The 12,097-nt window shown below is 44.7% G+C and overlaps 1 protein-coding gene across 1 annotated transcript; it reads right to left on the bottom strand.

Annotated features, from left to right (window-relative positions):
- Window positions 1–2,920: 2,920 nt before the first annotated feature.
- On the bottom strand, window positions 2,921–10,834 carry LOC101579840 (olfactory receptor 2AK2). The gene is given in 3 exon segments (XM_012513306.2): window positions 2,921–2,961; window positions 2,964–3,842; window positions 10,825–10,834. Coding segments are annotated over 3 exon segments (930 nt in total).
- Between the last annotated feature and the right edge of the window lie 1,263 nt (window positions 10,835–12,097).

The raw sequence follows: 12,097 nt of genomic DNA, 5'->3' as shown, positions 1-12,097 counted from the left end.
GGGGCAGGGAGGAGCCGCGCCAGCTGTGGGCTGCGGCCCACAGAGCCTGCCGAGGCCTTCGTGTGTGCGTGCACGGCGAGCAGAGGCGAGCCTGCACTATGCGAGCCAGGGCGCCTGCATCTGCCAGCGGTGATGGGACGGCGTGGGTGGAGAGGCCCGGGAGCCGACGCGCCTGCTCCTCCACTTCCCTCTTCTACTTCTACCAGTCCTAACTTTTCACTTAGGTGCTTTCAACTGCTCCAAGACTCAGCTTTCTCAAGACTGTTGGGAAAATGGGCCTGCCAGATAGCTCAGCGGACTAACGTGCCTGTTTGGCAGAGCGCAGAGGCCAGGGTTCGATCCCACGCTTGCCGTGCCAGCCCAGCCCCTGGAGCGCACTGAGATGGTGATTGAGACTGGGCATGTTAGTGCGAGCCTGTAATTCCAGCGCTTGGCAGGCTGAAAACAGGAGGACCACTATGAGTCTCATCTACGTAGTGAGACCCTGTACTAAATACATTTAAAAAAAAAAAAAAAAGACTATTGGAAAAAAATAACAGAATTTTTCTTCTACTAGAACAAGATTATGTATATAAAATATGGTGGTAAATTCTGGTTTTTCTTTAAAGAAATTAAGATTAAGTGTGTAAAAACCAGGAGAATTTGAGAAAAGAAGGAAAATATATTTCAATTTTTTTCCTTTGCTATTGTAGGTGCACCCAGAGACTCAGGCATGCTAAGCAAGTGATATTCCACTAAGTACGCACCAGCAGCACCATCTGGGTGTTCCCTGCGTTGAAAACACAAAACTGATGCTGACATGTTCCGGGTGGTGATGAGAGTTCTGCGCTGCCTGGCATCCTGGTTTGTCCAGAGCCGCGGATTTTCTTGCCCTCCTTGAAGGTCTGATCCTCCGCCGAGAACGCCTCTGTGGTTCCTGATTGTCCCTGTAGAGGAGGGTAGGGACAGAACACAGCTGCTCGTCGCCCCTTCTCAGGGATCCGGGGACACCTGAAGCCATCGTGGCCGTCGCCCCTTTCCGCCAGCTCTCCCCTCCCTCCCCCACACCAGTCAGCGACTGGTGTTGAGCCGTGATCCTCGCTGAACGTCTGCGAGGCTTGCTCCGCTGTCGGCTTCTGTCCTCCCTTGGCCTGACTGCTCTGGAAGCACCACTGTGGGCGGGAGCCGCTGTCTGTCCTCATTTCAGGTGCGCGGCTCCCTTGGTGGCCACAGCTCCGGGCTGCGCCGTGCGCTTAGGGACGTCGCCTCATGCGGAACCCGGCTGCCGTGCTCCCCCGCAGCACCCAGTCCTCCCAGCCCTGAACGCGTTCCTGCTGCCCAGCAGGGCAGCTGTGCGGTCCACTGATGGTGCCTGGGAGAGGACTCTCCTGGCGCTGGCCCTGCACGCACATGAGCTGCTCAGTGCGGAAACAATAAAGTCCACACTGGCTGCAAGGGTGCGTTTTCAGTTAGGTCTCCACGTGGAGGTACAGTGGAGTCGCAGCTTTGGAGAGTCCGCAGATGAGCTGGCGTGTCCCTTTCCCGGCTTCTCAGCGCAGGTCTCCTCGGGAGCTCCCTGCCCGCCCCGCGGGTTTGCTCAGTGCCGCGCGGTGGAGCACGGTAACTGCTCAGGGCCTTCACCGGCTGCGTTCACGTGTGCATTGTAAGTGTGCGTGGCTGAGGGGATTTCTCCCTCAACTGTGCCGTTAAACAGTTAAGAATAATGCTTAGTTCATAAAAAGAGACGCTAAAGTGGAAAGGTTTTCCCAGCCTATAAGTTTCTAAGTCTGTAACTAAGGAACAATCTCAGTTATATCTCTCACTAGCATCTTGTAGCCCCCTGAATTTCTTATTGTTTGTTTGCTTGTTTTTGCTAAACATTTCAAATTAGAGGAATACAAATATTTTTAAATTGTTGAAATAAATAGTGGACACACTCCAATGAAAGCATACCTCTGGGCCTGCAGAGATAGCTCAGCGGTCTAAGCACCTGCCTAGGCAAAGGCAAGGACTCGGGTTTGATCACTGGCACCAAAGCAGAGCTGGCCCCGGCCCCCAGGCACGCTAAGTGTGCTGCTGAGACCAGGCGTGGTGGCACATGCCTGTAATCCCAGCCCTGGGGAGGCTGAATACAGGAAGATCACTACGAGTCTGAGCTGTGTATTAAAACCATATGCCAAATACATTTTAAAAAAAGAAAGAAAGCATCATTAGTAAATTAACTTAAAAGAAGCCCATCCAAAAAGTGACTCCTGAGATGGAGAGAAATGGACACTGAGAAGCACCAGATGTCCTCATATCCTGGTGGCTGAAGCGGCCTCCAGTGCCCTTTGGCTGACTACACACCAGACACAAACCAAGGAAGGGGCAGGAAGGCAGCCTACCACGTCCACACCATGCTCTGTCCTCCGTCACTGTGCCAGGGCACAGGCCAAGGGACATTTGGATGGAGGGTAGAACAAACCAGGGCAGAGTGCCCCAGATTTTGCTTCTGTTTATTCCCAAGTATACAACAAAGTTGCAATCACAGCAAAATTTCTAAAATGTTGTTTGATTTAAGGCTAGAGGAGGGAATTATTTTTTCTTTATACTAACTTTGGACATTATATAAACTATCTTGATCTTAAATGTTTGACTAAGGGCGCCCAGCTAGCTCAGTCAGTACACCATGAGACTCTTAAAGGTTTGGCTAGATTTAACTTCTTACAAGCTTTTCATGGCATTGAAAAGAATAATTGGAAATATTCAGGCCTTGGGAAAATGGAGTCCATAACATCCGTAGTCACCTTTGTGTGAGAAAGTCTGAAGAACACAGAGCTTCTCAGGTTCAACGATGAATACCTGTCTTGACATCCTCCCTGGTGCATTTCAGAAACTGTCCAAATGCCTAATCCTCAATCACTAAGGACTTCCTAACCCATATTTTCTCTACTGATAATTGTCATCCCAGCACTCTTCTCAGGGCCCCCAGGACCTCCTTTTCCTCAGGCTGTAGATGAATGGGTTCAGCAGGGGGGTAACAACAGTGTAAACAACGGCCACCACCTTATCCTGGGCAGGGTCATGCAAGGAGTGCGGCCGCGTGTAGATGGACAGAGTCGTCACATAGAAGAGGCTGGCCACAGCCAGGTGCGAGGAGCACGTGCAGAGAGCTTTGGTCTGTCCTGCGCCTGAGCGCATCCGGAACACGACAGCGAGCACTTGGCCGTAGGAAGCCAGGATGGCCAGGAACGGCAGCAGCAGGATGACAAGTCCGCTCAGGAGGATCGTGTGCTCGTACTGGGAGGGGTCCTGACACACCAGGGGCAGCAGAGAAGGAACTTCACAGAAAAAGTGGTTCACGAGCCGAGAGCCGCAGAAGGGAAGCTGGAAGACGTACAGCGTGTGGATCACGGCGTTGGCAGCGCTACCGCACCACGCGCACAGGGCCAGGCTGCAGCAGACCTTCTTGCTCATGAGGACGGGATAGCGCAGAGGATGGCAGATGGCTACGTAACGATCGTAGGACATGAAGCCCAGGAGAACGGCTTCCGCGCCACCAAGGCTCAGGAACGGGAAGGCCTGAACCTCACAGCCCAGAAATGTGATGGTCCTGGTGTCCGTCAGGTAGTTCGTTGCCATCTTGGGCATGGTGGTGGAGATGTACATCATGTCGATGAGGGAGAGCTGGCTGAGCAGGGAGTACATGGGCGTGTGCAGCCTGCTGTCCACGCGGATGAGGTGGACCAGGGTGGCGTTCCCCAGCACGGCCACCGAGAAGAGCACGACGATGGCAGCAAAGAGGACAGCGTTCCTTCTGCCGTACTGGAAGAGGCCAACAAGCACAAGATCTGGCCGCAGACTGTGGTTCCCTGCTGTCCTGGCTTAAGGGGAATTAGCAAAGCAGACATTGATGAGGAGTCCATGGGCTCCTTGTAAAAGAAACAAAACACCGTAATTAAATATAACTAATATTTCATAATCACTTTATGCCTACATCGTTTTATCCTGTTAGGTAAAATAAACCTGCCTACACTGAAATACAGCCATTTTTACATTTCTTTTTTTTTTTCTACATAGCAGCAGTAGATATTAATGGGGCACATGTAATGTTTCAACCCATGTATACAGTGAGTACAGTCAAAGGAAAAAAACACTCTCATTAGCATTGTTGGTTCTGTGGGGAACTTAATATTTTCCCCTTTTGGGTCTTTCAACTCCTCATTTGAGCAATTTATAAGTTCCAACAGCAAAATGAAAACAAAGATGTTTCTTGAGAGCAAATATATATATTTGTAATTTTGTAACATTTTAATTATGTGCTTACAAATATTACATTCTCCAGTTGTGCATATTTTGTGGTGATAGATTAAATGATTATTCACTAATGAAAATATTCTACTCAGATCTTTCCTGTAAGTAGCACTATGTCAAGTTAGAGTTGCTGCATCATGCTATAATTTTTAATGAATCGATAGTCTTTATTTTACTTGCATAGGTTATAAACAAAAATAAAAGCTATAATAATATTTACTTAAACATCATACTGTAGTCCTTAGGAGCTATGAGTAGATGTACATTGTTTTTATCATAAAAATAAGTTAAAGTTCACAAGCTTGGCCAAACCTGTTGACCAAAATAAGAGCAAGCCTTAAATGAATCATCCAAATTTGCCTTAACATTTATAAGAGTCTCTGCCAAAAGGAGGCTAATAAAGATTAATTAATTCAAAGGTAAGAACTGAAATTTTTGTATTTGCTTCTGACACAAATTTTTGCTTTTACTCATTTTTCAGAGTAAAATAATGTCTTGTTAATTACAAACATAATGTCTTGTTATATTACAAAATTATAGTGTTATGTTCTACAACTATAATGCGATGTAGCCTAGAACACTAGCCACTCTCAGGAGTTACTGGGTCTCCACTACAGAAGCAGCACAGTGGTAATTTTTCATTTTCAAAAGATTATCTAGTTACCATGTTTTGGCTGAAAGCCTTCATTCATGTAAAATATTTAAAACTGAAGGGAATAATCTTGATTTACTATTCAGCAGTTTAATTATGTTTTACGTAAATCAAATTCTTTTTTGTTGTAGTTGAAAGTACTCTAACATTACTAACAAAAAAATCAATGAAGAATTATTTAAACTATGATAATAAAATAGTTATAGTCTAAAAATATTGTAATAACTAATGTTCCATGTCACTAACTATATAAAAAATAAATAGCACCAGGTGGTAGTCCTTAGTGCAATCCATGAAGATTCAATGTGCACTGCAAACTACCATTATGTAATTATTTTCTCCAATTGTACAATTATTCTGATAAGATTATAGAATAAACAGGTTAAGCTGAAAAGGGTTGATGTTTAAGAGTAACAGAATAGAAATCCAAGATTTTATAGCTATTAATGAATACAAACAATTCACCAAGATAGAGAAAGAAGAGAGGAAATGATTACAGTTAAATAGAAATTATGCACTAAAATGAACTACAGTGTCAAAATACATATCCTGTGTTACACAAAATGCTTCATTATTCTATTGAGCAAACTGCTTTAAAACAGAAAGAAAATCTGCAATGTTTTCTAATTATTTAAAGAATTATTTCATCATAACGGAGTCTCTAAATTTACTAGTATTTACTTCCCTCAAAAATGCATGCACAATGAGTTTTAAGAAATTTCCAGAAGGGTTTCTAAAAGCAATCCCCACAACTAGTGAATATATTACATCTGAATGCTTTACAGCATGAGGGAAATAAGTGACCAGACTGAGTAGCTGAAAAGATTGTGACTAGGTGAAAAGGAAACAAAAGAGGCTGTAGTACGCGAATCGCCCGGCTCAGTCCAGGTCAGAGCTACTTAAAAAATAACCTCAGTGCTGTTCGGAGATAAAGCTACATCCTTAGTTGTGTCTAACATACATACCTTGACCCTTGGCACATTTTTACTTGTCTACTCATTGGGCACGAGCTCTTACAGTTTTCCTGCCTGTTGCACAGACAGCTTGATCGCAGGACCCTTTTCTTGAGAATCATTTAAATACGAAAGGCATCCCTGGTGCAAACCTGGGAAACACGAGGAGGCTTTCGAAGAGCAGCTGGGAGTGATGAGCGCCTCCCGCGAAAGGAGAAAACGTTGCAGGAGCGGTCACCTGAGGAGGTACCGTCCCACGGTAGCAGGCTGTCCCACGTCAGCAGGCTGTCCCACGTCAGCAGGCTGTCCCCACGTCAGCAGGCTGTCCCATGTCAGCAGGCTGTCCCCAGGTCAGCTGTCCCACATCAGCAGGCTGTCCCATGTCAGCAGGCTGTCCCCAGGTCAGCTGTCCCACGTCAGCAGGCTGTCCCACGTCAGCAGGCTGTCCCACGTCAGCAGGCTGTCCCACGTCAGCAGGCTGTCCCACGTCAGCAGGCTGTCCTAAGAACGAAGCTCTGACTTGTATTATATCTTTCTATTTCTATTTCTCCTCTTGAGTTCTTATACTAGGGAGACTATACGATATTTACACATGTGTGTCTGGTTTATTTCACTTATGAGTATATGTTCAAGTGGCATCCTCTTCAATATAAAGGCTTGCAGTTTATCATTCTTAATAGCTGAATAATACTCCATTGTGTAAAAATACCACATCTTTCTCAACCATTCCTCAGGTGATGGGCATCTTGGTTGTTTCCAAGATTTGGCTATCACAAACTGTGCTGCTATAAACATAGGCACACATATATCCCTATGATATGATGATTTCAGATCCTCTGGGAAAATTCCCAGTAGAGGAATAGCTGGTTTAAAGGGGATTTCCAGTCCAGCTTTTCTAAGGAATGTATGCAATGTGTTAATTATTGAAATTGTACTACCAATCTGGTTTGAAAAAAAGAGATATTATGTCTGCATCTTGTCCTCTGAATAACTACTATGAAGACAACAATATGCAACGCATTAATTATTGTAACTGTCCAACTAACCTGTTTAGCAACTGTTTCACTGTTATTTTTTCCATTAAAATGAATAAAAATTTTTAAAAAAGGAACGAGGCTGTTCACAGTGCCTGCTGAGCATCGCTCAGAGCAAGCTGTCGGATGTTTGAGACCTTGAGGAAGTCCAGAAGCTAGGCCTTGCGGCCCTTCCCAGCGCGCAGCACCTCGCAGGCGCACGGAGCATTCTGCGGCTCCACCGCCTCCGCAGGACGAGGCCTCCGCGCCGGTTCGCAGGCAGCCCACGCGCGGCTGCGCTCCAGCTTCCTTGTCTTCCTCTAAGCTCTCCAGCTGCGCCAGCTGCCTGAGCACAAGTCAGCTCTCGCGGCGCCGAGCACGGGAGCTGCTCCACCCAGCCCGGAGTCCCCGCCACCGGGACTGTCACACGCAGGTCCCCACTCGTTTGCACTAAGTATTACAAATTGTTAACTTACTTTTATTTTTGTAAGAGACAAAATTTAATATATGCACTCGGTTTGATATATGATGCAGCATCACACCATGTAGGGCATTTACTCTCATACATTCAGATGTTTGAAACACTTCTGAAGGCTACAAAAGAGAAAACAGAAAAATAAGCAGGAATATATTCAACACCTAAAAAGTGACATTATGAAGAATATAAAGTACTATTTTCCTCCCAACACTTCAAAAGATATGTACATATACTTTTACGTTACAAGTAACACCACCAATGATCCCGTCTTCACATGCCTAAGTATTATCTGTACTCAGTGTAAGGCTCTTACCATTCTGATCCATAGATTTTTCTAGCCCTGTAACAATGCAATTTTCAATCCATTCAGGTAAATTCAACCCCAAAGCTGCTGCTTCCCAGCAGTAAGACATGCACTCACCTCTCTTGTAAGATTTTCTAAAACTTGTTTCTTGGGGGGAAAATCTCTATTAAAAAATCCCTATTAGTGGGAGAGTAAATGGCTGACACTGGTAGCAAAGCCTCAATTCTTTGATGTTAATATACTGGAAGTGAATCATTTTCATGTTTTAAAACAGGAACAATAGCATTTAGACAAAATAGGAAGCAAAATACAGTAAACAGAAATAGTGTCACCAAATCTGCATTCTCTTCAGCTACACAAGGATGGACTTTGCTTAGTAGTATCCATACATGAAAAGACAAAAAGTTTACCTAAAACTGAAGGTAAAATAAATGAGGCAAAAATAAATATTGGTAGTTTATGGGATGACTGAGTATTTTCTAAACCAGAAAGTGGTTAGAAAGGAACTTTTTTGTACCACATCAATCATAAGCAAGTTTGCAGTTCACAGGCATCTTAGTCCAGCCTTGAGTCGCAAAAACCAACACACTGCAAGAATGAGAGTTGCGTCAAATAAGCGTCTCAGCAGTGCGGTTTGGGGAAACCTCCCGCCAGATGAAGACAGGGTCTGAGCTTAGGTCTGCTGTGAAGATGGCCTTGTGGGCTACCGAGAAACACGAGGACCACCCAACTGTCAGCATCCTGCTGTCGAGGAGCACAGAGGGCAAGAACCGAAGATGTGCTTGACAGAAAACGAGCGACGAACAGACATACACACAATACTGAAAGAAGTGAGGGCTGGGCTTGACCGACTTTTAAATGCTCTGAGACTGAGGAAGATGCATCTGTCCTTCACCCAATTACAGTAAGGACTGAAGCCTCCTTCTGGAAGCTGTGGGGGGCTCACAAGGCAGGGCTCCCCACCCACGACTCTGAACGACAGCGCCCGCTGATCCGCGTAGCTCCCAGAGCTATACAGCTCAGTTCATAAGGCTGAAGAATTGGATCTTGCAAGCGCCAAATAAATGTACCATAAACATGGACTCTCAACCTGAGAGCTGAGAGAGATGCACCGAGATGAGCCTTTAAATGCCTTCCAGACGCCGAGAACCTCCTCACCCCGAGGATTCCTCTAATGTTCCAACCAGCTTCCAAAGGCCTTTCTTCATTAGAGGAAATAATCCTGAATACAAAGACCATAAATCAGTGTAAAGGCACTGCGTGGAGCATGCCATATGCAGCAGTGTATTCAACACGCTGAGATTTCCAGTCCCAAGTAGTCAGAACTCAGCTCCCTTCAGTTAGGTTACGGAGTAGACCCTTAGTTTCAGTTAAACGGCTCAATATCAAGAACTTTTGAAACTGAGTTTCAAACCAAGCTCAGGATATTTGGCAGAAAGAAAAGCAGCTCTAATTAGTCTTCAGATGAAGACAGACTTGAGAACGTACTCCCTACTCCTGGCCTCTTCGGCTGAAAGTCAGCATTTCTTATTAATTAGCCCTACCCAGCGTTCATAGTCATTTTATCAAACATTCACAGCCAGTTACACTTGCGCTTATTTCCATCCTAATGAGGCCTATTCTGGTGCTCACCTCACGCACAAACACATCTGCACACTTAACCTCCAAGCTTACCTTGCATCTAGAATTTTACTTTCATTACACACCCTTTAGAATGATTTAAAGATGAGTTAACTCATTACAGAAGATGAAAACAGAGAAAGGTAGAGATCTAGAAGAAAGGGACAAATTCAGTACAGCCCCAAACAACAGCAGGTGCACACGTTCGCGGTCTCTCAGCAGGCGTCCCTACAGCAGCGCTGGATGTACAGCTCGCTCGGAAGTAGCCCTCATGCAGAACTGAGCAAATCAGTAAAATAGTCCAGCTCACTCTCACACACTTCGGATACAGCACACACCTGGAAGCAGTGTAAATGAGACTAGTCACAGAGAGGAAGCAGGGCAGCACGGCCTCCATCTGATTCGTCCTACAGCAGCATGTGTTCAGGGTAGAACGGAGAGAACGCACACACACAGCCCGCCACCCCCTGGCCTGAGCTAGGGTGTGCGTCTCTCTTCGGGAAGGGCAGGCATTTAATCTCCACCCCTCCACTGCCATGTACATCACTTCTTGAGCTCCTCCTGGCAGCTCTCTGGATCCACCGGCTAAACTTTGAGCCAGAGACAGCGATATTGTGCCTCTCTTTTTCTAGATTTCATCATTTAAGTTTAGCCAAATAATGGAGGTAAGTGGAGCTGGGGCAGCAGTACAAGAACCCCTGCAACTGTTCAGGCACATGAGGCAGTGGATGGCGCAGAGGTGGTAGGGTCTGTAGCTAGATGTCCCCACACAGCCTTACGTGGCCACGGCGGGGCTTCCCACAGGTGCTGGGTGATGGGGACAAGGACGGAGGGCCTCCCCCTCAGTCTTCTACTCCTTTACTCTATGTCCTGACCACCACAAAGTGAGCAGATTTTCTGCAGCCAGGCCCTTCCACTGTGTCATCATGGCCAGGACCCAGAAAAAGATGGATGGAACTAGACCCCAAAATGAACCCCGCCTCCTTTACGGGTGCCAGATTGATTCCCAACAGTGAGAAACTGTCAGGCAAATCATATTCCTCAGTGAACAGGACTACTGGAAATGTCAAGGGGGGGGCAGGGAGATGGCTCAGCAGAATAAGCGCTTGCCTGGCAAGTGCAAGGGCCTGAGTTCGATCCCTGGTTCTGCCGAATAAAATAAAATAAAATAAATTTAAAATATCACCAGTTTAATTCACTGAACTGCAGTAAACATTTACTGGCCTTCATTGCACATGTTCCAGGCAAATAATCATCTCAGCATGACAGCAGATGCCATCAGAGCCCTGTGACAAGACGGGTTGGCGTCCTCTACGTTGGCGGACTTCACTCTGCACACTCTGCAGAGACTCACATGTAAGTACCAGCTGGATGATTTCCCAACAGCAGCACATTTACGGACTGAGAAAAATACGGAGGCCAGAACCTCGTCATAAAATATGAGGCCATGAAGTTCAAACTCTAAGAAAGGAGTGTTGTGCGCGATATTCCCCACCTGTATGTTCATCACAGCACTTTGCTGAGAAAGTTACCTTCCGTCATACGCTATTGCACATGATGGCAGAACAAGCACTTATTTATCTCCACTGCAAAGCATACAAATATCTTACTAATTTCTAAATTACATATTCTAACTTAAGAGAAACATTAGGAAAGCACCAAGCTATAACTGTATTTATGTTCCATTGTCAACGTGACAACATTGGCTTCGCACCAGCGAGCTTGAAGCAGTTTACATGAAGTATCTTTGTTCTTCTCAGCAACATTTGCAGGGCTTTGTACAGTTTGCTAAATGCACTTGAGTCCTCTATTATCTAGCATAATGTTCTCACATATTTATTTTCCTTTCTGTAAATTTTACACAGCTTCCTGAAAGAGACGAAGGATGTCTCCCTGTGGTCCTAAATGACAAGAATTTCATCTCTTTTAGGAAGCTGGTAATGTCACATCATGTATACATAATACATCTTATTAACCCACATATCCCTTCATGAATTCTTAGAGTATTCATATCATAACTACCTTGAGCAGAGCTGTATGATATATGGTAAAGCAAATGTATCATTGATATTCTGATCTAAAATCCTTCGGACTCAAAAGTGAGATTGGTAAATCTATGGGAGTTGTAGTTTCGCTTTTTGAGAAACCATCTCTCTATATTCCTAAATGGCTTTGCCAACTTATATTCTCAACAATTTATAAAATGTGCCCTCATCAACAACACTTTTGGCTTTTTAATTACACATAACATCTTTGGTACTTATATTGCATATCTTTACCTTAAACTAGTTGTTCAGATTACCAGATATAAGCATAAAAGTTGATCAAAATTATTAAGAAGAAGAAAATTGAGCACTGCCTACTCCTTTCTGTGGATCAGTAGAAAGCAGCAGCACAATTACCCGAGGCAGCCTCTGCATCTGCGTGTGTCTTTCCCTTCATTCCCTTTTCCCTTACTCCGTACCTCACCCCAGTTGTTCCTTCCCTTTTAACTGTTTATTTCCATTCCCAGTATCCATTGCACCTTTTGCATTTTATTTCCTCTTTCAAAAGGTTCTTACACTCTAGAGACATGATATTTATACAGTGGGTCTGATGCATGACCCTTATTAATGTGATCTCTATTTTTATTTTAATTTTGTAATAATAGATTGCAAATTGAAAATAAATTATTTACAAACATAAATGAATATAACAATAAAAAACTGTCCAAAATAAAAATGAAGAAAGAATTTACAGATCAGTCATAATAGTTCACTGTGTCAAAACCAAGAAACTTATATTCATATAATTAGAATTCTCAAA

This window comes from Octodon degus, unplaced genomic scaffold (genome assembly GCF_000260255.1).
Source record: "Octodon degus isolate 3935 unplaced genomic scaffold, OctDeg1.0 scaffold00429, whole genome shotgun sequence".
NCBI classification, from domain to species: domain Eukaryota; kingdom Metazoa; phylum Chordata; class Mammalia; order Rodentia; family Octodontidae; genus Octodon; species Octodon degus.
Note: the sequence above shows the minus strand (reverse complement) of the source record. Positions and strands in the feature narration are given on the sequence as shown.